The 24,144-nt window shown below is 49.5% G+C and overlaps 10 protein-coding genes across 10 annotated transcripts; 7 read left to right on the forward strand and 3 right to left on the reverse strand.

Annotated features, from left to right (window-relative positions):
* Positions 1 to 638: 638 nt before the first annotated feature.
* On the forward strand, positions 639 to 2,494 carry GIQ15_05832 (intracellular protein transport protein (Sat1); the record flags this gene model as incomplete). The annotated part of the gene is made up of 2 exons (XM_033553249.1): positions 639 to 1,560; positions 1,614 to 2,494. 2 exons carry the CDS (start codon positions 639 to 641, stop codon positions 2,492 to 2,494), a joined length of 1,803 nt encoding a protein of 600 aa, XP_033404393.1.
* Positions 2,495 to 3,011: 517 nt separating this feature from the next.
* On the forward strand, positions 3,012 to 4,286 carry GIQ15_05833 (uncharacterized protein; the record flags this gene model as incomplete). Its single annotated transcript, XM_033553250.1, has 1 exon — positions 3,012 to 4,286. One exon carries the CDS (start codon positions 3,012 to 3,014, stop codon positions 4,284 to 4,286), a length of 1,275 nt encoding a protein of 424 aa, XP_033404394.1.
* A 1,482-nt stretch (positions 4,287 to 5,768) lies between these two features.
* Positions 5,769 to 6,802, forward strand: GIQ15_05834 (DBF2 kinase activator protein MOB1; the record flags this gene model as incomplete). Its single annotated transcript, XM_033553251.1, has 5 exons — positions 5,769 to 5,794; positions 5,941 to 6,104; positions 6,201 to 6,294; positions 6,360 to 6,493; positions 6,561 to 6,802. The coding sequence occupies 5 exons, from the start codon at positions 5,769 to 5,771 to the stop codon at positions 6,800 to 6,802; spliced, it is 660 nt and encodes a 219-aa protein (XP_033404395.1).
* A 434-nt stretch (positions 6,803 to 7,236) lies between these two features.
* GIQ15_05835 (ATP synthase subunit 5) lies at positions 7,237 to 8,188 on the forward strand (the record flags this gene model as incomplete). The annotated part of the gene is made up of 4 exons (XM_033553252.1): positions 7,237 to 7,398; positions 7,522 to 7,830; positions 7,922 to 8,011; positions 8,075 to 8,188. The coding sequence occupies 4 exons, from the start codon at positions 7,237 to 7,239 to the stop codon at positions 8,186 to 8,188; spliced, it is 675 nt and encodes a 224-aa protein (XP_033404396.1).
* A 671-nt stretch (positions 8,189 to 8,859) lies between these two features.
* GIQ15_05836 (uncharacterized protein) lies at positions 8,860 to 9,541 on the reverse strand (the record flags this gene model as incomplete). The annotated part of the gene is made up of 3 exons (XM_033553253.1): positions 8,860 to 9,244; positions 9,315 to 9,404; positions 9,474 to 9,541. The coding sequence occupies 3 exons, from the start codon at positions 9,539 to 9,541 to the stop codon at positions 8,860 to 8,862; spliced, it is 543 nt and encodes a 180-aa protein (XP_033404397.1).
* Positions 9,542 to 10,298: 757 nt separating this feature from the next.
* On the forward strand, positions 10,299 to 12,803 carry GIQ15_05837 (extensin; the record flags this gene model as incomplete). The annotated part of the gene is made up of 1 exon (XM_033553254.1): positions 10,299 to 12,803. The coding sequence occupies one exon, from the start codon at positions 10,299 to 10,301 to the stop codon at positions 12,801 to 12,803; it is 2,505 nt and encodes an 834-aa protein (XP_033404398.1).
* A 110-nt stretch (positions 12,804 to 12,913) lies between these two features.
* GIQ15_05838 (diphthamide biosynthesis protein 1) lies at positions 12,914 to 14,504 on the reverse strand (the record flags this gene model as incomplete). Its single annotated transcript, XM_033553255.1, has 3 exons — positions 12,914 to 14,076; positions 14,160 to 14,331; positions 14,472 to 14,504. The coding sequence occupies 3 exons, from the start codon at positions 14,502 to 14,504 to the stop codon at positions 12,914 to 12,916; spliced, it is 1,368 nt and encodes a 455-aa protein (XP_033404399.1).
* Positions 14,505 to 14,686: 182 nt separating this feature from the next.
* GIQ15_05839 (hydroxymethylglutaryl-CoA lyase) lies at positions 14,687 to 15,843 on the forward strand (the record flags this gene model as incomplete). Its single annotated transcript, XM_033553256.1, has 2 exons — positions 14,687 to 14,944; positions 15,043 to 15,843. 2 exons carry the CDS (start codon positions 14,687 to 14,689, stop codon positions 15,841 to 15,843), a joined length of 1,059 nt encoding a protein of 352 aa, XP_033404400.1.
* A 1,239-nt stretch (positions 15,844 to 17,082) lies between these two features.
* Positions 17,083 to 18,673, forward strand: GIQ15_05840 (uncharacterized protein; the record flags this gene model as incomplete). The annotated part of the gene is made up of 3 exons (XM_033553257.1): positions 17,083 to 17,238; positions 17,316 to 17,546; positions 17,609 to 18,673. 3 exons carry the CDS (start codon positions 17,083 to 17,085, stop codon positions 18,671 to 18,673), a joined length of 1,452 nt encoding a protein of 483 aa, XP_033404401.1.
* Positions 18,674 to 18,956: 283 nt separating this feature from the next.
* GIQ15_05841 (protein btn1) lies at positions 18,957 to 23,493 on the reverse strand (the record flags this gene model as incomplete). Its single annotated transcript, XM_033553258.1, has 5 exons — positions 18,957 to 21,267; positions 21,334 to 21,418; positions 22,038 to 22,498; positions 22,555 to 23,314; positions 23,382 to 23,493. 5 exons carry the CDS (start codon positions 23,491 to 23,493, stop codon positions 18,957 to 18,959), a joined length of 3,729 nt encoding a protein of 1,242 aa, XP_033404402.1.
* Positions 23,494 to 24,144: the final 651 nt, after the last annotated feature.

Consider the following 24,144-nt stretch of genomic DNA (forward strand, 5'->3'; position numbering starts at 1 on the left):
GGGAATGAAGCTGTTGGAACCCCAAAGCACTACCGGGGCGGATCTCGGCCCATAAACAGCGTCACAGATGGAACGAACTACTCTCCGGCAAAGTCCCTTAACCCATTTTCCTTCAATAACCCTCAGCGCCGCCCGCAGTCCTCGGGGTATCGACCTCGACAGCCACTTCACAGATCCTCCGCGTCTGTCGGCTCCTCTCCTATCCTTAGCCAGAGCTTCCCACCTACCACTCCGTCACGGCCCAATGGTAGTGCCAAACCACCAGGTCATTCTCATAAACGATCGGTTTCGATAATATCACTAGAAACGGATATCTCCCACGACCGTAAACAGGTTCAGTCTCCACAAAGTCCGAGACCTACAGGTCGACATACGCGGTCAGCAAGCTTTCAAGCGCCTCCTAGAAGACACGATACATATAGAGATGACTTCCAATCTGGTACTCCCTCATGCGACCCACTACCCCTATTTTTCAAGTTTCTCTCGTTTCTAACTCCTAGGAATTAGTGTCCCCTCGCACCCCGATTTCGAGGTTCTCGCCTGCCGCTTCACAGTCTAATCTATCTCTTCCGAATGCCAGAGATGAATCAGACTCCTCTCGCTACCCGGCCAATTCGCCAGCAGCTAGAAGAAGTCCTATGCGGAGACCGCCGCGCAAACTAAGTCCTTTCCACGGCGACTTCAAGTTCCCACAAGCACCACCTTCGCCCGAAAGTAATACAAACCAGTCAACGCAACCGTCAACGGTAAACCAGTCCTCAGAAGCTGCCTCCAAATCTGCTATACCCGAACATATCAATACAACCGTCGCGAACGGGAAGTTGGGGATCGATCAACCACGTTGTCTTACACCAGCAACAAAACTCTCGGCTGTCTCGGCAATTGAAGGCAGCACCCGAAGCAGCAATGAGTTTTATTCACTTAGCAATAATTCGACGGAGACACTTGACTCCGACTATAAACTCGTCTCCATGAATCGAGGTTTGCCAAGGCATCGAAGACACCATTCAAGCCTTGAACCAACTAGGAACGGTCGAGGCAATGATTCCCAATCCCTCCTTATGGGCTATGCTCAGATTAATGCTTCGTTCACAGTTGATGGCTCACTATTAGACCAATCTATTTTCGAAGAAGTGAAACGCAAAGGTGTTGTTGGCCATCATGGCAATGGAGAACGAACACCAAGACAGGCTAAGTCCAGAAGCGGATTCTGGGGAAATATAGGGCTGAGCAACATTGGTAACTCACTTGCAAGTTTGACATCTACCGGAGAACTTGACGGGTTAAGGGAAATGCGAGGGGCTTCGTCTTCTCACTCTATACCCCTATTATCAACACCACAATCACTACTTTTCGTGGACCTTCGTTTAGCCCCTGGGCAAGAGAAATCATTCTCTTTCTCCTTTACTTTGCCTCGCGGCCTGCCTTCAAGTCACAAAGGCAAGGCTATAAAGATTTCCTATAATTTGGTCATTGGGACCCAGAAAGCCGCAACGATTAAGGGGAACCAACGGCTACATAAAATAAATGTACCATTCCGTGTTCTTAGTGGAGTAGATGGTAAGGCTGCCCCTACCCGGCTTTTTATATTCTTTTTGCTGATAATTAGACAGCGCAGGGAGGTGTGCTGGGACACGACCTCATGCAGCCCTATGTCGTGCTACGAGATGAAGCACGGGTGCAGAGTATTGATTCCGCGACTCCACGACTACCAGCGAAGGAAAAGAGCATTAGCGCGAAGGCATGGACATCTGCACCCCAGTTTTTATCATACGTGGACGAAATCCTAAAGCAGAGGGACCGACAAGACTCTCTTGCCTCTCCATTAATTCCTGGTCCACCACATCTACGTCATGACACACCATTTTCGTGCAAGGACGCCATCGACCTAGCAATACTACGAAGTAACCAATCCACCGCATCAGATCAAAGTGCCAACCGCTTTGAAATATCGCGCAGTGGCCGCCGGGTGGCTGTTATCGTTCTCAACCGACCGTCCCACAGAATCGGAGAGACGATTGTAGCAACTGCAGATTTTACAAATGCAGCCTTACACTGCCATTCTCTTCGTGGTTCGCTTGAAACACACGAGAAGATCAATCCAGAAATTGCCCTTCGTTCACCTGCAAGCATCACTCGCGCAACACGAAAGGTCCACGCTATCTGTTTTGAAAATACCCTCTTCTCTTCTAGGGTAGTGTTTACCCCAGCTATCCCGGTTTCTGCAACTCCTACTCTTATTACGTCCGGTGTAAGCGTTGAATGGCAGCTTCGATTCGAGTTCGTAACAAGTAGCCTATCCGATGTCATGGAAAACCTAGGGGCTTCGGGGATAGGTCTTTTGGAGCAGGTTGAGCGTGACGAAAGAGGCTCTGTGTTTGCCGCTTCTGAACACATATCTTGTGAATCTTTTGAAGTCAGTATCCCTTTAACGGTTTATGGTGGGACCGTGCAAGAGCCCAGCCGAGAAGATCTACAGGGAATACCTATATAAGGCCTTCGTGTCTAGAATCTACAGCGAGACTAGAATCTACGTTGGTGCCGCTTTTTCTGGCGGTATCATCGATGCTATAATATGTTAACTAAACGAATAATACCATGCTCTTCCTGCGTACTTAATGCAAGGTTTACTGTCCCTTAATTTTTGTGCCATTCTAATCATCTCTATAAAAAGTATGTTACGTGGGAAATGTCTTTTCCGGGTGTGCTTCTAGAGTATCTTTACCTCAAACAAATGTGATGATATTAGCGGTATTTAGACCCTTACACCACAGTTACCGGTCTTTACACCGTATGTGGCCAAAATGGCTGTCCCTTTGGTGCGGTGTGGCTTTGGTTAGCTATCAAAAATGTATACATCGCTTGTATCGCGCTAGAACGATCAAATTTACCAGGCGAGAAGACTCTTTCGAACCAGACTAGGCAGCCTTGTAGTAGACACCACTTAACCTCATGAAGCTCTGAGGACCCTTTTTCAAACATCAGCAGTGCGTTCGAAATTAGTCGAAACGATGGCAACGCAGCCGGATAAAAGACCCTTGGTTCCTAGTGAAGGGAATGAGGGCAATGCTCGCAAACGCCGACCAAAGCCTCCTCCCTCACCCCGACAAAAAGCTACAGTCTCGAAACTTGCGGATCAGGTAACCGTGGCGACTAGCGGTGCTCAAGTCGATGATCACATTCTCGATCGAATTAAGAAGTGCCTTGATCGTGCATCTCATCCGGGCACAACTGAAGCCGAAGCCAAAGCAGCACTGTTCCTGTCACAGAAGCTGATGGGTCAATATAATGTGACCAACGCCGACCTCATCTCAAAGGAATCTGCAGACAAGCAAGTGCAGTTTTCCGGGAGCAGTATCGTCACCATTGCAAAGACGGCAGAAGAGAACGTTTCCGTACAAAATGAAGGTTTCGTCGCGAATGCAATCCACGCCATAACCACCTTTTTTGATTGTGAATGTTATTCCACTCGCACGCGCTGGTCAATCAAGTGGACGTTTTATGGCATTGCCGAGAACACTGTGATGGCAGCCAAAGCCTTCGAAATGGTTTACAATCTTATATCCCAATGGACTTTGGCATATAGGGGTAGATCGGCTAGACACAGCTATTCCAATGGTGTTTCTAGAGGGCTATTGGACATGGCATGCGAGGAAAAGCGGCGAGAACGGGAGGAGGCGAGAAAGGCAGAAGCCCAAACACTGGCTGAGCGCGTGAGAGAAGAGGAGCGTCAACGTGTGGAAGAGATAGCCAGGTTGAACCGCGAACAAAGTGAATCCTGTGTTGACGACAACCATACATCCTTGGAGTCAGCCCCGTTGGGCCCTACAGCTTCGAGTAAGCTTGAGCCTACTCAATATGGCAATGAGGACAGCGATGATGAAGATGACAATGGGCTAGCAGATGGTTTTACATTAGAGCCCGATTTCGAGGAAGAAGACGGCTTAATCGATTCCACTGTGGACTTGGACGAAGCGATCTCCCGGCTTCTAAAACGCAAGGAGTCACCACGTCTCGACTTGGGCTCACTGAAACAGGAAAGCAAGGTCTCCGTGGCGCCTCCGAAAAAGGAACCGTCTCCAGAGATGAACCAGTGGAAATCCGAGATGCAGCTTGTTCAGTTTCGCCGGACGGCAGCGAAAGTGGCCGAAGAGTATATCCAACAAGAGAAGATCGAGTTGGTGTCCTCCACGCCGAGCTACACCGCTGTGCGAGACGGGAAAGCCTATTCTCAGGGTGTTAAAGACAGCAACAGGATAGACGTTCGAGGGCGAAGGCTTGAGTAACTCTGAACGAGACGCTCGATAACAAGCCGTGAAGCCTTATTATCGTTGGTAGCCCAGGCGTACTTCGCTTTTTGGTATAGACCATCGCTTGCTCTTGAGAAGGTCCATTGGCCATTGATTATTTCGGTTTTGTCGTTTGGGTTCTCCTTATTTATAGCTATTTGAATAATAGAAGTGAAGTTTGGGCAAATTTAACATCTTTCACGATCGTTCGATTTAACTTGCGCCAACTTTACTTTTAACTTGTTTAAGCTTCCGCCCGAGACCGGAACCGCAGCATCTTATGTCCATTATTAGACTCCGTAATATAAAATAGAATGATGAACAAGTATATGGTAATATGATAACGATACAAATGCTGCCATGTTCGAAGGTTTACGCCATGTGATAGCAACATTTCTGGTAGACGCGAGACGGAAGACGGGAAGACACGATATCCTTAACAGAATAAGAGCTGCATAGCTCGCGGTCCTTATTGAGCCAGACATCACTCTCCAGGTAGACGTAATTTTCAGGTCCTGGACGATTGACACCAACAACCAATGTAGGGTAACGTCAACCGTTATCCGTAGTTTGGGTGGTAACGGCTTCAATCACCCTGAGGATGCAAATTCAGAGCCGTCTAGAGTATCACGGTATTCTGCTAAATGGCTCTGGCATCACGCTTGTTGGCCAGGACCTCTTCAGCTTTGGCTCTGCAGCGTCTCAGATACACACACACACACACACACAGAGAGAGAGAGAGAGAGAGAGAGAGAGAGAGAGAGAGAGAGAGAGAGACTGAGGACCAGGAACGGTCAACTGCTTTCTCCCTGGCCATCGTGCTGTTGCTCAACATGGTAGAGGCCCAGGATATTCACTGTATCACACATCAGTGACAGTCTTGCATCAATTATCATGTACGGTGCTGCCTATATGGGCGAGTATACAAGTCCTCTGACCCTCCACTATAAAGCCAGTTCCAGCTCTGGGCCGATAGCTGTGGTTTCACATCAACATTAAGAAACCATCGGTGGTATTAACAGTCATTTAACAACGATAATAGCAATATCGTTCCGTCTGGAGCTTGGTTGAGCGACAAACAGCCTCAAGACGAAGATAGTCGGAATACTCGAGAATTGGTGGCATCTCCGCCATGGTCTCTAGGAATGTAATACCGTTAAAGATCAGACAATAGACGGTTGTCATCATTATATGTGTCTTGCGGCCAGTAGGTGTATGAAGATGATAGAGGGGCGGTGGCCATGTTGACCTGATTGTCGTCAGGGCAACCACCCCAAACCCGCGAAATGATATCACAGCTGCGAAGGACCATGACACGGTGAACATACAGCAAGATAACGCATTGCTCAGCATTTTGCAGTTTGATTCTACCGCAGGAGGAACTGCTCAGAAGTCTACAGGTTTGCGAGGACAGCGCAGAGTACGGACTAAGGCAGCAGACAGCATAAGTCGCATCCCTGCTACACCCAAGAGCGCGAGATGGCATCCTCGTTCATTACCACAATGTAGGTGCATTGCCAACTGTTTCTCGCAAGAGCCCATGGAATTACGCTCTCCTATTCGCATAACACGCTGTCGAGCATCCGCTATATAGCTGCCTTCATCACTACCAAAATGACCCCACCACTGACTGACCTTTCTTCAACAACAGAAATTCACGGACGCGGGGGCCATTCCGACCGCGAACAGCGAATAAAGGCACAGGAAACTATCAGCTTCGACAGTTTGCAGAAGCAACACTGGGGAGTGGAAGTCTGCGGAAGGCCGTCAAGCTACCTGAGGGAGAGGACCTCAACGAGTGGTTAGCTGTTAACTGTACGCTCTACGGATACCCTGATAGACTGGGATGGAGAATATGCGAAAAGGTTGAACCATGCTAACGCATCGATGGGTCTGTGTTGGCTGGAATAGTGGTCGATTTCTACAACCAGATCAACCTTTTATATGGATCAATCACCGAGTTCTGCTCGCCGCAGACATGTCCGGAGATGAAGGCGACAGACGAGTACGTGTTCCATTCTAACGCCATTGTTTACCATGCTAGTTGCCTGATACCTTGAGTTTTACCAGGTTTGAATATCTATGGCAGGATAATGAGAATTTCAAGCGCCCGACCAAGATGTCCGCACCTGAATACGTCGAACACTTGATGACATGGGTGCAGGCGAACATTGACAACGAGCAGATGTTCCCTAGCCATATAGGTATGCAGCCCTATACCATCATATTACGAGAAGCTAAATCACCATGCAAATACTTACCCCCTTCCAGGTGTGCCGTTCCCAAAAACATTCCCTTCACTGCTGAGACAGCTGTTTAAACGCATGTACCGTGTCTACGCACACATATACTGCCACCACTACCCGGTCGTCGTCCATCTCGGGCTCGAACCGCACCTGAATACCAGCTTCAAGCACTATGTTTTGTTTATTGAAGAGCACGGTTTGGCTAGCGGGAAAGACTTCTGGGGTCCATTAGGTGACTTGGTGGAGAGCATGCTTCGGAGCGACTGAAAGCCGCAAGGGATATAAAGCCTGTCGCTTTCCGGCAGACTTCTGTTTCTCCTCTCCCCCCGTCTTTCTTTTCTTTGCGGTTTCCTACACTCCGGGTGGTCGTTTCACTGAATATTACTGGGCCTGGCGTCCACGGTCGGTCTCCAAGCATACGGGTTATGATAAATAGCATGAAGTATAATAATGATACATGATTAAGAGTTGTAAACTGATTCGAGATGCGTTGCATGTTACTGTTATTTGCTGGAGACGCCGTCCCGTCAAGCCCAATTTTATATCACGTGACTAAAAAAGCGTCCATGTTTCGCCGAACCCACTGCGTCCCTGTTGACCTTTGACCACGAAGAATTGTACGCCAACAGCAGCATCATTGGTGCCCATCTCCAACGTCCACGGCTACCCCAATTCCATAGGCACAGTCCTCCTCTTTCGCCATGCTTTCTTCCCGAGCCGCCCAGGCGAGCCTTCGCGCTTCCGCCCAGCAATTCTCTCGACGATCCGTCGTCAACGGAGCCAGAACCTATGCCACCGCAACCCAAGATACGAAGCCACCGGTCGCTCTCTTCGGCGTCGACGGCACCTATGCCAATGCCTTGGTGCGTATAGCGATGATTTACGTTGCGTTGGGATGACAATTGGGTGATGGCGGCTGTTGTCGCGAACACAGGCACACACAGGACGGACACGGATAGGCTGACTTTTATATGATTGATGAATAGTACACTGCTTCAGCCAAGTCCGGAAGCCTAGAGCAGACCTCCAAGTCCCTCTCTGCTTTGGCTGAAGTGTTCAAGAAGGACGCCAAGTTGGGACCTATCTTGCACACTCCTACCTTGACCGTCAAGGACAAGTCTCAGATCGTCCAGGAATTGCAGAAGATTACCGGCAAGAACGAGCTTCTGGGCAACTTCTTGAACACTCTCGCTGAGAACAACCGACTCGGTGTTTTGGAGGGTGTCTGTGAGAAGTTCGAGACTTTGATGGGCGCTTACCGAGGCGAGATTGAGCTTAACATCACCAGTGCTCAGGTATGCATATATCGATAACCCCCACCGAAAGGAGAAAGTGATGGCGAATTGCGCACTTCTCTATCCAGCCCTGCCTAACAATTTGATATAGAAACTCGACCAGAAGACCCTCCAGCGTTTGGAAAACGCCATCGCCAAGTCTGAGTACAGCAAGGGCAAGAAGCTCAAGGTCATCACCAAGGTTAGTGCAATTATTCCCTCAACATCTAATAATTAATGCAATCGTGCTAACTTCATCCACCAGGTTGACCCCGAGATTGTTGGCGGACTTGTTGTCGAATTCGACGGCCGAACAATCGATCTCAGCGTCTCCTCCAAGCTCACCAAGCTTAACAAGGCTCTCACTGATGCTCTGTAAATAAATACTGTGCTCTAACATTATAAACACCGCAACATCTGCAACAATAGAACTTTTGTATTATTGATCCTTTTTATCTATATATCCTGTTCATCGTAACAACCAATACCACCGGGGCCCCTTCAGTTATCAGATAAGACGTTTCACCCAATGCAAAAAGTATGTGATGATAGTAATGGCATTTCCATGGAACATGTAACATGTGCTAAATTCCAACAATTAATCTTACAGCCAAGCAGGGGTAAAAAAAAAAAAAAAAAAAAAAGAAGGGAGAGACTATTATAAGGGCATGTAAACAGAGTAAAAAAAGTGTCAAACGAAGGGAAGGCTGGCCAATAAGCTATTAAACTATATATATATGCGGTCATGTATAGAAGAAGAAAGAGTGAAGAGAAGAAAGGAGACGAAAAGACCGAATGAGGGAATCGCATTCCCGAAAACCGTCATATACCATTCAGACAGACGTGTATAGACGGAGCAGCCAGGCATCGAGAGGATTAGGTAGGAAATGCCCATATAAAAGGTATGTAAGCGTGTAGCCGCCTCCGACAGTCATTCTGCGGCGGCAACCGTGATGATGGTTGTGGGGGGAAGTCATTGCAGCAGGTCTTGGGCTCTGAAAAGGGTATAAAATAATTAACATAAAGTGTTAAAAAAGAACGGCCCACCGATCAGGACCATCCTTCTTTGCCCTTTGAGTTATCTTCCTCGTTGCGTCGACCATGAATACCAGCATGGTTTGCTGTCTCCTCGTCCTGGTCTGTTGTGGCAGGAGAGGTGGAAGCGTTGGTGGTGAAGCCATCATCAGACTGGTTGGGAGTCGACAGGGGCGGTAGACCACGTCCCTTATCTGTAGTGGAGACATCCGGGGGTGTTCTCCTTTGTGTACTGTTTCTGGCATTGTTCTGAGCATTGGCATTATTATTGGTTTGTTCGTTGGAGTTGGACGGTTCGAGGGGAATTTCTCCCTTCTGCATCCTTAAACGGTTCTCGGTCTCTCGAATCCTAGCTTCCAGCGCCTCGAGCTCGCGACTGTGCATTGAGACCAGTTGTTGCCTGGAAAGTCGTAGGGTCAGTAAAGGTGCCCCCTTTTCAGCAATACTCCGATATCAGAGCCAGAACATACTTGTGCTGGATAGAGTTGGTGAGGGAGTCGACTTCGGAGTCAAGCATGAAAGCATTATCTAGAGCAGCGGCCAGAGAGCGAGCCATGGTTCTGCAGCGAACGAGTTAATTGACGGTCTATGGACATAAGATGGGTGAAAGGGGGAGAGGAGGAACAGACGATTGCGGCCGCCTGCCATTTGGCTTCCACTCTTTATCCAGCTCCATATCCGTCATGTTCTGAGACATTGTCGAGAGGATTGTCGAGACGAAAGGAGGAGGAGCGTGTTTTATAGATTTTAAGTACGGAGTACAGGTATAATTAATTGAAGATCGGTTTCAGGTTCCTAGTTTGAACGCAACGGCGATTAAGTAGAGGATGCCCCTGAGGTTTATATAACTTTCGAAACCAGAGCCAGCTGGGAAAGCATCCAGACTCGTTCACGCGGAGGCAGAGGAGAAAACAAGGGGGGCAATGCAGGGCAAAAAGGGTGAGTCGCAGCAAAGGTCCAAGTCAGGCTGTGAGGTCAGCAGAAGAGCCCCAGGGACGAGAGATATTTAAGGCCAGCTCAGGCGGGCGGGATCCCGTGCTGCTTTTGGGCGTCGCGCAAGTGACGCAGGAAGAGCAAGCCAGGTCCCACCGCCGCAAGAACGGTGCGTGGGAGTACTCTTGGGCTGCGCTCACTGGTCTCCGGCGTCGTGTCGCTCTCTTTGCTTCTTCCCCCTGAACGCCAGCGGTGGAGTTTTTGTTATATCGCAGTCGCTCCTTAGGTAAACATCCCAGTCGGGAAGGTCATGGCCGATCGTCATGTGATGTCACGTGATAGACCTCTTTTCCATCACGACCACGACGACGATATAACGTATACCAATATACCAATACAAAGACACCACCCTGAGAGATAGGAGACATACGAAGGACACGAAGAGAAGAACGAGAATAAGAACGAAGACAATAACGAGAACAAGACGACGAATAAAGACGCAGCGAGGCTGCAATGGGGGAATGCCTTCTCTGTCGGCCTACACCCCCTTCGAGTCCCTGCTCTTCTTCCAGTCCCTCGCGACCTTAGAATCACGTCCGGATAGCTTTGCGCCCGTCTCGGAGCTGCTGCAGAGCAATCCCTTCATCCAGCAGGATGTCAAGTACGACGCGGCCAGGTTGAGTCCGCAGGCCCTGGAGGAGCTATACACGACCCTGCTAGCGGAAGGGTTCAGGTCTTCAGACGATGAAGCATCAGACCACAGCCAGAACCAGAGTCCACGGGAGACAGCTAATTTGAAGAAGCGGAAGCGTGCTCAGGCCGTGCATGATGGTGCCGCAAAGTCACATTCGGCTGCCATGCCGGACTTGGTAAATAGGCTATACGCTAGGTACAAGGAACGCGTGACGAAGGAGATACGGCGCGAGGAACGGCGGTACTCGGAAATAAAGGACGAGATACGGAGGCTGGAGGCTGGCGAGGACCTGCAGCAGCCACCTGCCGCCCTTGGTTCAGATGTTCCTGTTCCTCATGTTCCCCCGCCTGCTGGACCGTCAAAGGCAGACGCCGTCCAGGAAAAGGTGATGGGCAGGATACCACAGGATGGCCTTCAGATAGCTGCACCGACAGCCCAAACGCCCACCACGGCTACCACGACCACCGCGACTACCACAGGACCACCACAGGGGGTCCGGCGTGTGCAGCCTACAGTAGGTCCAGTTCCATCAACTGGTATCCCGCAGGAATCTCCAGTCCCAAATACGCCCATTTTCAAACAGCCACTATTGAACAGTCAAGTGCCACCTTCTACTCAAACGCCTCCGCCAGCCAGCACAACTGGAGCCAGCGTATATGCAAACATACAACCATTCCCTCCTCCTCCTGCCGCTACGACAGTGGCCACCCAACCCGCATATCAAAATACCGCGCAACTGGTACCTCTTGCGAGAGTCCCGCCCACTCAACCTCCCGCAAATACCACTTGGAACAAAACGCCTTCTCAGCTACCGCCCAAAGCTGCCCCTCAAACCGTCAAATTCCAACCACTATTAACCCCGCAAACCATTCCGCAGTCCTCCTATGGCCATGGATCTCCTCGCACGACCCCTAAACCAAATAACCAGGCCCGTAATAAACCTACACCTACCCCGAAACCCCTCGCCCCAACTATCGATAAATCTAATATTCCCCAAAACCCACCGCTCTCTGCTCCGCCAGCAATTTCCGCGCCCGCTGGCAGTGTAAGCACCCCTACTCCATCAACGACGGCAGCTCAACCCACTGTCACACCAGACACCACAGGCCTGGAGAAACTAAAGACTCAACTCCCGTCCTTTGCACAATCGTTAGGTCGAAGACCACCAAGACCCTCATTGGTCACTCCCAGCGGCAATACCCCTTGGAAAATACCAGGCCCAATATCTTTGCCCAGTGAACCAGGATCTCCTGAGCGCCCACGGTCCACGGATATAAGTCCCATCAGCGAACGGGCACTCTCTCCATCAAGACAAGAAGACGTCGAACAATGGTCTGGTCAAACTGCACGTCGTAAGCTAGATCTTGGAAGTGCTCGAGGAACTGGAGCCCGTGGCGGCCCGCAAGCGACTCCAAGGCGCATTGAAAAGGATAATGTTGAAACTCCTTCGCCTACTGCTTTGCCTTCTGCACGACCTCGGACGCGGGGCCAGTCAATCGCTTCCCGTGGTGAGGATACGAGCCGTAATATCAAAAACGAGCTACCCAGCACTCCAATAGGCATACCTGCAGAAGACCTTGAAACCACCCACTATCGCACAAAGCGGAAAAGAAGCCCCAGCGGATCATTTTCCCTTGAACAACAGCCGTCGGATTGGATGAAGGACAGCCAATACGTGATATGTTCGCGAACATTTGGCCGCACATGCGGGCCCATAATGAACGATGTAGCAGCCCACAAATACGCTTCCATTTTTGCCAAACCATTGACCAACCGTGACGCGCCGGGGTATAAAGACTTAATATACCGTCCGCAAGACATAAAGTCTATAAAATCTTCAATACACCAAGGCAGTCGCGCCGTTGCTGCAGCTTCGGAGGCAATGAACCCCGCACAAACCACGGATGAATCCCCGCCAGCAACAGCAGCCACAACCGGGCCTGGAACAGGCGTATCGTCCAAGGGTAACGTCCTGCTAGCTACGAAATCGGCAGAGCTAATGCCACCAAAGGGCATAGTGAATTCCTCACAGCTAGAAAAAGAATTAATTCGCATGTTCGCGAACGCCATCATGTTCAATCCAACGCCTGATCACACCTTTGGCCCCGCATTCCCCATGCGAAGCGATTCTATCTCCCGCGAGGGGACGCGGAGCGCGGAGCCAGATGAGGGAGGTATTATTAACGACACGCTGGAAATGTATGAGGATGTGGAGAAGGCAATCTCGACATGGCGTTCTGCTGAGCGGCCTGTGGATGATGCTGGCGCGAAGGGTTTCCTGGCTCTAAGGCGAGGGACGCCAGGCGACCCTACTGACGCCGTGGAGGATTAAGAGTGTACTGTTCTTGTCTACATATTGTAAAACACTACTCCGTTGATTTTTTTTTTTTTTTACAAAATTTATAAATTTTTGCTATGACTCCATTGTTGCATGTGTGCTCACTATCCAGCCGACGAGGCGATAGTAGCACCAGGTTTTGTCCGCCCCAGGCCTTCCTTTGCATAAAAGTCCATGGGGTATATACCATTATTCGCCTTATCCCAATCTTCCTTGATCCCCAACGCGATCAACGCCTCATATGGTGTTAGCAGGGGCTTAGGAAACGCATATCCCCAATCAATGCTCAGTCTGGGACAAGCGATCTGCACCCAACAATCGACGTCCGGCATACTCGCCAACTTCCCCGGAAATATCTCGCTAAGCAACAAATTTACAAACGGTATACCCTTCTCGTTAAGATGTGCTTCAATCATCGCCATCGTATGCGGATTCCCCTGCCGCCCCAAACTACTCAATATAATCCCCCACCTCTTTGCCGATTTAGCGACATTTATTGCCGTTCGGCGCAGATCCTGCATTTCTTCATGATCATATCGTTCCCTGCTAAGGATGCGGGAGTACGGATCGTATCGATACGCTGGTATAGATGGGTTATGAATCATGGCTGATTCAAGATGGAATCGGCCATCACCCAGATAGAGAAGTAGATCTATCTCCCCGCTCGACAGCTGGGGTGAAGTGCAGCCTAGAATCTCTCCTTTGCTTAGCGGCATTATCTGCGGTACAACGATATGGAACCCTTCTTTTTCTAGAGCTGGTTTCAGTCCGTGCAGAGTAGCGTTGAACTGTATCGTGCCTACTATTGCTATCCTTTGACCGGAGGTGAAGTTTCGCAGTAGAGTGTCGACGAGATGTTGGGTGTCGATACCGATGTCGACGAAGATATAGAGTGTTTTTATCTTGGTGACGTCCACGGGTATAAGACATGAATGCGCATAATGGACTAGCAGGTCACACCCTAGCGCCCGAGCGGTATAATCGTCGATACAGCATGCGCCGTATGTCACATCTCCCATAATGACCGTCTCGACTCCCGGACAGAACTGGTTTAGAATATCTGATATTGTAGTGGCAAACAGTAGCAGCCCTTCGGGGAATTGGAGAGCCACCCGCTTGGAGCCAGATGATCGTATTCTGTGTATTGTTTTGGGTATTTCGAAGGAGTAGTTGTGCGGTAGGAGGGAGATGGCGGATTTGATATCTTCATCATCAAGTATGTCTGCGGGGATCTGGTTGAGCGCTCTAGGGCCTCGTCTGGTTGATGCTAGATTTTGGATAGTGTTAGCCAGGTATATCTGTAAAATATATCGCTGTTAAATTTTTTTTGAACCTCCTAAAGTACTCTACCTTGCTGTATGGTTGTGGTATGCGACTGCTCGGTATCCCCTCCATTCCTCTGCGCCTGAGCATCTGCAGCTTTCCTTCCGATGAACCTCTTCTTTGGCACTCTCATGCCATTAGTTGGTGCCACAGCTGGTGCCACAACCGGCGCATCCATCTTCTCTGTATTATCCGTCATCTTTCACAAATTGAGCTCAACACATAACATATATACCCATCTTTTCCTTATCGCGTCCCTCCATCGGCAGATAATTTTCATGACTAATAACTGACTAAGGTGACTAAGATGACTAATATATGACTAACATCCTGGCTTACTACACGGCTAAAGGCGGCGGCAAGTTCTTCCATGATTGGCTAGTCCAAGCGGGCTCCGGGGATTTTCAACATCGGTGCAAATAGCCGAGTTCACGGCCTCGAGCGCCGGCGAGAGCGAGCTGGGATGCGTGCCACGGAACAGCATAACTACTTCTTCTCAGCCGGAGAGTCGACGACCTGATCGATACCTTGAGGTGTATGCGTGGCCTGTTATCATGTTCGGACTCAGAGCTGCCTCCAGGGTCTCCCGCCAGCTGGCCCCTCGACATACCGCAGCACGGTGCTTCGCGACCGAAGCCAAACTTGCTCCCGATTTCGTTCGCATCGTCGAGGTTGGCCCCAGAGATGGCCTGCAGAACGAGAAGAAGTCCATCCCGCTCGAGACGAAGCTGGAGTTGATCTCCAAGCTCGCTGGTACCGGTCTCAAGACCATCGAGGCCGGCTCGTTTGTCCCCGCCAAATGGGTGCCCCAGGTGAGTAGAGCTGGCGGCCCGGGATCTCGTATTGTTGCTGTATTATCTATATAGAACTGAGCCGATGGACTAACGGAATCACTCTATCTCTCTGGCAGATGGCAAGCACAGCTGATATTTTATCGCATCTTATCAAAGCCCCGCCCTCCGCCCCTCACCCAGTTTCATATAATTACCTGGTCCCCAACGTCAAGGGACTCGAAACCCTCGTGAAAGTTCTTGAATCCGAAACCGCTTCCCTCCCAGAGCAAGCCCGCCCTACTGAGCTACCAGAAATATCACTCTTTGCCGCCGCAACCGAAGGCTTCTCAAAGGCCAACACCAACTGCACAATAGAAGAGTCCCTCGCGAGAATAGGCCCAATCGTCTCGCTAGCAAAGGAAAAGAATATCCGTGTACGCGGCTACGTCTCCGTTGCACTTGGATGTCCATATGAGGGTCCAGATGTAGACCCGCACAAGGTCGCGGAAATCACTGCGTCGTTATTGGAGATGGGCGCCGACGAGGTTTCGGTAGCTGACACGACGGGCATGGGAACAGCCCCGAGGACCCAGAAACTATTGCAGACCTTGACAGCTGCCGGAATAGCTAGCAGCGACCTCGCGTTGCATTTCCACGACACCTACGGCCAGGCTCTGGTGAACACCATCGTCGGCCTAGAACATGGTATAAGGATATTTGATAGCAGTGTTGGAGGATTGGGAGGATGCCCATACTCCAAAGGTGCCACTGGTAACGTTTCGACGGAAGACCTGATTCATACTTTGCATAGCCTTGGGATGAAGACCGGCGTGAACCTGGAAGGTGTATCGAGGATCGGAGCTTGGATTAGCTCTGAACTTGGTCGTGCAAACGACAGCAGAGCTGGAAAGGCAACTATGAGCAGACTGCAGGGATAGTTTTCCTTTCTTCTTGAGACTTCCCAAAATCCTCATACAGTCTCTCCATAACCTCGCCCCCAAGGCACATATCAGACCTCAGCCCTTGTTAGCTGCATCCCACCCTCTCCTAATGCGAGAAATTTATCCTTTTGTCTGTTAACGAGCTTGTTCCATACGCTGACCGGAGCCGCCCCACGATTCACGGATAATGCCACCGGCTAGCAAATTGTATATAGTTAAGAGAGTAAACGAATTCCCCAGTTGCAAATATATACATTCCCTTATTCAAAATGTCGTGGTTGTAATGTAATGTACATGGGCGGTAGTATCGTGTTCCTACCAGCCCGCCGTTAATCTTTAGCCTCGGACTCTAGACTCGAATATAGAATCCGGGCATACTCTACTCGTAGAGTCACACCCGGGGCAAAGATGGATCTTCAATATTCACACTCCCAAGAATGACTGTCTTTGACCATCTATTTCTCTGAACTCATCTCCGGGTGTTGATTCGTCCTTCAGAAGTCTGTAACTCTCCCATTATAGCTCCAATCACCACCCCCGCCCCATCTCAGCGGTTCGTTCTTAGGACCTCCAACCTCGCCGGTCTTTGGATTCTTTTCTCCCTCAAACTCCGGCTTTGCTCCTCGACGTAAGTCCGGGTGAAACTCTTCTCCATCCACCGAGCTTTGGTGCATAGTTTCAGGCTGAGCGGACGGTTCGGAGTGAGGAGACTGGTTTATCTGAGGCGACGACCGCGGTGTGCTGAATGCGCCTGTCGACTGCTGCTGAAGGTTTTCGAATATCTCCTGTTCTTCTGGAGAAAGGCGTGGAGGCGATGGGCCGGGTGTGAAGCGACTTGGTTTAGAGGACTGTATCGAAGAGACGGAAAAGCATCGTGGTAGCTGAGCTGACGCAGGTCTTGGTGTATATATAGATCCGAATATCGAGTAAGAACGGAATCTAGCGACGTTGGCCATTGTAACCGCCTCTATTGATCTATGCTAGTATTTGATATATGTAGACAACCGTCGATAAAAAGAATGAAGTTCGGCTTTAAGCTTGAGCTCGCCGATAATCGGAAGCTCTGGTTTTTCCGGGGAGTCATCGTCCTCGTTTTTATACAAAAGACTCAGCTTTTGGATCTTTTACACCTACGGGACAGCCCAATTGCGCTTGTTGGTTGTTTTCGATCCCTTTCTCAGGCGGTGCAGGGCTGATAATACCCGATACAGACTCATTGTGCCGGTCGGTCTCACGATGATTCCCCCAGTAGCTATGCGACGCCTTGGAGCTAGAGCTCTCCAGCGGTATGGGGTCAGCCCCCTGTCGCAATGGCGATGGGCATCCACAGGGTCAAGTTCAGAGGCAGCCGATGCCTTCGAGAAGAAGTTCTCCAGAACTATTACCAAAGTAGTACGTTGTATATGTTGAAATATACCCCGTCGAGAGTTCTTTTGAAGTACATACTTACACATCAAATGCGCGTATAGGAACATGAGAGTCCTCCCGGTAACCTCTCCAAGCGAAGTGATCACTTCGTGGAGGGGATTATGCCGTTCATGGTGCCTACATACGTCAGGCCAGCTCCAGTGATGGTCAGAGGAAGCGGATGTTATCTCTGGGATATGGAGAATAAGCAGTATCTCGACTTCACCGCCGGTATTGCTGTGACGTCTCTTGGCCATTCTGATACAGGACTATCAGAAGTGATATCAAGACAGGTATATCTATACAAAAGAAACTGTTCATTTGATACCGAAGCTAATTGGAACCTGCTGGCTAGTCTGAAATACTGATACATGCATCCAATCTCTTCCATAACAAGCATACCGGCAAGCTCAGCCAGGCTCTTATCAGCACCACCCTCACCTCAGGAGCGATGCGTACTGCCACACAAGCATTTATTTGCAACTCAGGAACCGAAGCCAACGAAGCAGCTCTCAAGTTTGCTCGGAAAGTAGGCCACAGCCTCGATACATCTGGCACAAAGCATGAAATTGTCTCCTTCCAAGGATCGTTCCATGGCCGAACATTTGGTGCTCTATCTGCTACTCCAAATCCCAAATACCAAGCTCCTTTTGCACCTATGGTCCCTGGATTCAAATATGGGAAGTATAACGACATCGATCAACTCCCAACCCTAATTACGGAGAAGACATGCGGTGTCATTGTAGAGCCCATCCAGGGTGAGGGCGGAGTGAACGTGGCCTCCGCGGAGTTCCTCACAGCACTCCGTGCGCGATGTGACCAAGTCGGAGCTGTGTTGATCTTTGATGAGATCCAATGCGGCCTTTCCCGCACAGGCAGCCTATGGGCACACGCACACCCATCACTTAGGCCAAAAGATGGCTCCAAGCCCGCCCATCCAGATATCCTAACCACAGCCAAGGCCCTAGGAAACGGTTTCCCAATTGGTGCCACGATCATTTCCTCTGATACAGTAGGGAAGTATATCAAGGTTGGAGATCACGGAACTACCTTTGGCGGAAGTCCGCTTGCCAGTGCCGTGGGTAACCATGTATTGACCCGTCTTGCGAACAAGGATCTACAAGATTCAGTTAACTCTCGATCCCAGACTTTTATCAGGGGCCTGAAACGTCTGCAGGAGAAGTATCCTGATGCAGTATCTGAGATTCGAGGCCGAGGCTTGATTCTTGGCTTGCAGCTTACAGCACCTTATGTTAGCAAGGTAGCTGATATTCTCGGATCCGCGAGGGATAAAGGATTGTTGATAATCTCTGCTGGAGAAGGATGTATTCGCTTTGTTCCACCATTGGTCATTACCGATGCGGAGATTGAGGTTGGCCTGGGTATCCTGGAAGAAGCGATGAGCGAAGTTATCAACTAGGATTAACCAAAAATTACTATTGTGACTTTGAAAGGCGTTGAATTGTTTGTTTTAGCGGTTGTTTTTATATACTAGTTCCTGAGTTGGACATCTTTCCGTTTTCGGTTTGTTTATAGACTGGAGGCATTTAGTCACCACCAAATCCACAGGAGCAATCTTTAGCTAAATAATTCCTAGCACTGATCATTGCAGGATATAGAATATTCGTTAACATGAGTACATCTAAGGGTATAGCATTTACATCAAGGAACAAAAGTATATACATAAAACAAATTGCTAGTCATCACGGCGTCTTTGCTCCTTCTCCTATCCCCATAAGCCCACCGGCCAATCCATTCATTCGTCTATTGAGCAAATCCTCATCACTTGGTAAACTAGTCAAGCTAGCTTCACGTCGTAAGCCGGTAATCATCTGTTTCACGCGCACCAAATCATTCTCACTATGACTGGTATTGTCGGCATTACGCAATCTCTCCGTCTGCTTGGCTGGTAACGGGGAAAGGAACAATTTTGCAGCATTCGGGCGACGAATATTTCTCTTCTGTCTTTTGGGGTCATTGTTCTGTTGTGTAGGGGTTCTAGGTTTGTGATCTGGCATGCATGGTGAAACAGGAGATGATGCGTCTGATTGGGATATATTGGCCTGGGACGATGGAGGCGAAGGTGATATCTTCGTCATCTTCAGCATGCTGATTTCCAGCGGACCATCGTCATCGCCAGATGACTCGCCCGTCAGCTGACGTTGGTGATGGCGCTGTGACGTGTTTCCATTACCCGGCTTGTCTGTCTCCCCATCTACCACCGGACGTGATTTGACATTAGAAACGGCTCGCGACCGGGAGGCAAGAGACGCCGTGGAAGCTCGCAAGTCGTTCGAGCTATTGACATCCACCGTTTCGAATATTTCTGTTATCCATCTAGCGCATCGGAATACGTGTTTCCAACCCTCTGGGAAGACAGCAACAATGTTCAAGAAGCCATGGGATATACCGGGTATCAGGGTCACTTCGACATGCTGTTTCTCGTCAAACTTCTTTCCAGACTTCTCCAGGCCCAGCTCCTTTCTTTCACGGAATCGGTGGAGTTTCGCTTGTCTAAGTCGTCCTGCAAATATGACAGTGTCGTCGACAAGGGGGTCTCGTTCTCCAGTAAGGAAATATGTCTTTGGGAATCGAGCTAGAAGCGCTTCTGGAGCCAGAACGGGCGAGAGAAGGAAATCAGTGCTGAAATTTGGGCGGTTATAAGGGCCGATGTATAAGATTATCATAGCCCTCATCATTTCAGGGGTAAGGATACGGTCGTTGAAGTACGATATCATGGAAGAAACAGCAAGGCGAGTTTGAAGTTTTTGGGGCTTTTTCTCTGATAAATCTTTCATCTGAGATTCAATACTGGTTTCCTCGGATTGGCTTCCCATGGCTGACGCTGCTGTTGAAGAGGCCGCTATACCATCCGCGGGATGTTTAGAGCCGTTTTCCAACGATGCATCGTTCCTAGTAGCCGCGTCCTCTGCAAGATCATCGTCTGAAGGATGAGGAGTTGATGGCGTCAATTTATAGTAATCCTCGCTTTTCCGCCGCAAAATATTTCGGTTTGTTTTTCGCATTCCTTTATCTCGAATTAGGGACATTTCCTCATCAGTCATCCAGCTCCCAATATTCAGGTCCAAATTTGGGTATATTAACACCAGTCCAGTGGGGGCGGGCAGCGAGTCTTCGCCTCTCCACTTTCGAGAATCTGTACTCCCGGATTGCAGGATCATAAGGGTTAGACCGGCCGCAAGGCTTCCTCCAGCACTGTCGCCCGTCACAACGATCTTGGGGCATACCTTTCCACTCAGGCCCAAACACCTTCCCCTTGTCATAACGATGGTGTGGTAGACATCGTAACACTCATTCAAGGCATAAGGGTATGGATACTCAGGCGCCTTCTTATAGTCAAGGCTGAGGATTGGAACGCCCGTCTTACCGGCCCAAGCAAGCAGTTTATCATCACTCACTCGTGGGCCCATAGCAACAAACCCACCACCAGGGACATCAAGAACGATATTTGTCTGGTCACGAAGCGTGCTCATGGGTCCGTCAAAATAAAGCCATGCTTCCACTGGGTCTTTATATGAAGACTCGCGCGGACGAGGTATCCGGACTGCCACCGGCTGACGCTTGCAGAGCCGTGGCCGAAGTAGTTTGGAGAAGAAGGCAAGATAAGGAGTTGTCGGTTTATTCCACGAAACCCGTAGATGCTCCACGGTTAAGGTAGCTCTAACCTTCCGTACCTTCTCATCCGCTTGTTCCGCAGCTATCAGGTAATATACCGAAAATATTATAGACGCTAGATCCCGAAGCCATTTCTGCCGTATGTTCATAGCAGTCCAAAACCCGGCATCGAGCGCTGTCACTATCCACGTTGCCCTGAAATAGGAACGGGAATATAGGTTTGCCAGTGGCTCCGGCGATTCGAGACCGAATAGTTTGGCAAAATTGCGAGATAGGTAGAGCGTCAACATGGTCATGACGGTGGCCTGCCACGGCGTCATTCGCCCTTGTAGACGGGAGGATAGAAAGCGAACTCCTGGAGGTCCATTCTTGTCTCCTCTAAAACAGTGCAAGCATGGTCAGAATAAGTGCTTATTTGAAAGAGTCCTTCATCTCTCGACGTACCGGAGAAGGTATAATGTCCAAAACGAGACCACTGCGAAGACCTGGATCTTGCGGAACTGGGTTGACGGTCTACCCAGTACATGGTCTAGAGAATCGTTAGATATTGCAGCAATAGAGACAGAACGAATAAGAGGACATTCATACCTATCATGACTAGGGCATTCCTCAATCAGTGAGTAGACCTAGAGCCAGTATGTACTCCAACGTCCCAACCTGATACACCAATATATACACTCTAGAGATACAGTTTGAAACCGGTAGTATTCATCAGTTTGTCTAACGCACCACAGGACCGGACGAATAGAACGCCGTACAATAGGCTGGATAAAAGATAGAGATATCCCGAGACTTGTGGTATATACAAGCTGGCAACCGTCTATCCTCAGCCTCAAGTTGTCCATGTTGGGCTATCTTCCTTCGTCCAGCGACTTTTTTCCAGGCGGAAGTTGGTGGATTTCACATGCGCAACATGTGAAAGGGCATGTGATGCACTTCGCAATTACGTCACAACCAAAATAATAAGAATGATGATAACAATAAGAATGATAATAACAGTAATAGCAATAACAATGATGATAATCATAGATATATGTTATAGGGTAATAGAGTACAACGCCGTCGCTCCAAATTCCGACAATCATGAAATACGCAGCTGTATCATGTCTTCTGGCAATAGTCCCGCCCATGAGAAACCTGCCAATTACACAACCAGACCTCGAACACCATCCCCAATAGCCCTGCAATGCATATGCCCGCCGAGTCGCTGACAGTGGTTGCTCCAAGGGAAAATTCACGTTCCTCTTTTGGTACGCGGTCTGTGATCTCCGCGAACGTATTGACATACACCAGTCCACCCAAGAGACCTTCCCAAAATACAACGAGGAAAACAATGTAAACATTTTGTATAAAGTTGAACAGTGCATGGAGGGTCAGCAATACAAGGTTGAAGATCTGAAGGAATGACGGAAAATATAAGTCGTGGATACGGAAAAAGGGGGTCGATGACCGTGAGATGAACACTCCGACTTGGTAGATGGCATTGTATGTGGGATAGAAGGCACGGAATTGCTTAAATGGACTTTCTTTGAGTGGGAAGAGGAGAGTAGGTGCAACACCCTGGTTGATAGTGTACTCAGCAATATAGACGAGTAATAGCGGAAGCATACTATTGTGCTTTGTTAGCATAGGGTAATGGTGAGTTATGGGGCCGGGTGTACCTACAAAGGAAAGAATAGGGCTCTGGCGCGGTTCAGATTTGCCTTGAATAGTTCCCACGACAGCCCAGAGTCTTGCTGAGGTGTACTCTTCAAGTCATCGGTACCACCGGTGATGGAGCCAACAGACAGGCCGCCCGTATCATCTCTAGCACCGTCCGACGGCTCTATAGCTTCTTCACGTAGGTATTCTCCGCCCTCGACTTCTTCAATCGTTTGATACCCATCTTTGGCTTGCACCATCGGCCCTCTAGGCAATATCCCAAAGAAGCTTATAACCATAACAGCAGGCAGAAACGCAGAAGCCAACAAAGTTGCCTTCACCGAAAATCCAAACGATGTCGTTGCCAAAGCATATGCGCCAGCTCCCACCAGCCCAGCAGCCCCCGTTCCGCTACCCCACGCAGCCAGACTAAACGGACCATAAAAATGCGTGAGGCCCAGGAAACTTAGCTCTCCACCGCCGCTGGACAGGCTAGCTAACATAACTCCGAATATTTTGGCTGTTATTGAACTATCAGCGGCAGTAGCGTTTGCATCGTAGGCTGGCGATAGAGCGACCAGAAACATGCCAGACGCCGACAGGGCGACGAATATGAATATCCGAACCGGATAAGGGACGACATGGATGAAGTAGGGAGCGCATAGCTTGGTGAAGAATGAAGGGACTACGTCTGCGAGTAGGACGACGCCTTTGGGTACGCTGGGACCGACCAAGTCGAGAGCTGCGGAGAGGATGATGACGTAGAGGACATTATTTATTAAACCTGTACGCACACTCAACCCGTTAGCAAGTGGTCTCCGGAAGCTAACTGATGTATTCTTTGTCCATACCGAACAGCCAAAAGGCCGTGAAGACTCGAGGGTCAACTCCGCTGAAGATGGAGCGAAGATGATGCCGAAACTTGCTCCAGCTGGAGTTCGGGGCGCATGGGAGGGGCAGCATTGGTGGTTCGGGTATCTGCATAAATCAAGTCATTGGAGTAACAAGGATATCCGGTTTTATCTGCTCCCTCTCTCATTCTGCCCGCTCTTTTATATATATGGGCAGTTGAGTTGAACTTGGAAATCGATCATGTGAGGACGACATCTGGATCAAAAGCCGGTAACCTAAGCGCGTACTTTTCTATACTTCGCAGACACACCAGACAAAACTTCAAACATTCAGCTTACGCGTGTATACAGAGTTCCTCGAACTGTCAGTTCCCAGTAAAATACCGTTGAACGTCAATAAGCCATGCTGTGAAAGGAGGCGCCTTTCTGCTGTCTCGTCAATGCGCGATGATGCGCTACGGGTAGCATCAGGGTCAAGATTCACCCCTTGCAGCGTACCGAGTACACAAGAGTCAAGTATCAGTCGGCTCAGTTGTAAATAGTTCCCTTGGGGATTTGCTTCTCTCTTCTCCGGATTTGCCTGTGTGGAGTTGGCTTCTCATAAAACGTGGTGCTGAAGGTAACCATTTCGAGATATAGCCATAGATACCAGGTTTGCTAATATGCTGTCAGTAGGTACAGTTACATTCCACTGTCGATATAGCAACGCCACAACTCCGCACACAGAAAAAGGGAGAGCCGAAAATGCGGTAAGACGTGTTGC

The sequence above is a fragment of the Arthroderma uncinatum genome (assembly GCF_011692745.1).
Source record: "Arthroderma uncinatum strain CBS 119779 chromosome Unknown scaffold4, whole genome shotgun sequence".
Classification (NCBI taxonomy): domain Eukaryota; kingdom Fungi; phylum Ascomycota; class Eurotiomycetes; order Onygenales; family Arthrodermataceae; genus Arthroderma; species Arthroderma uncinatum.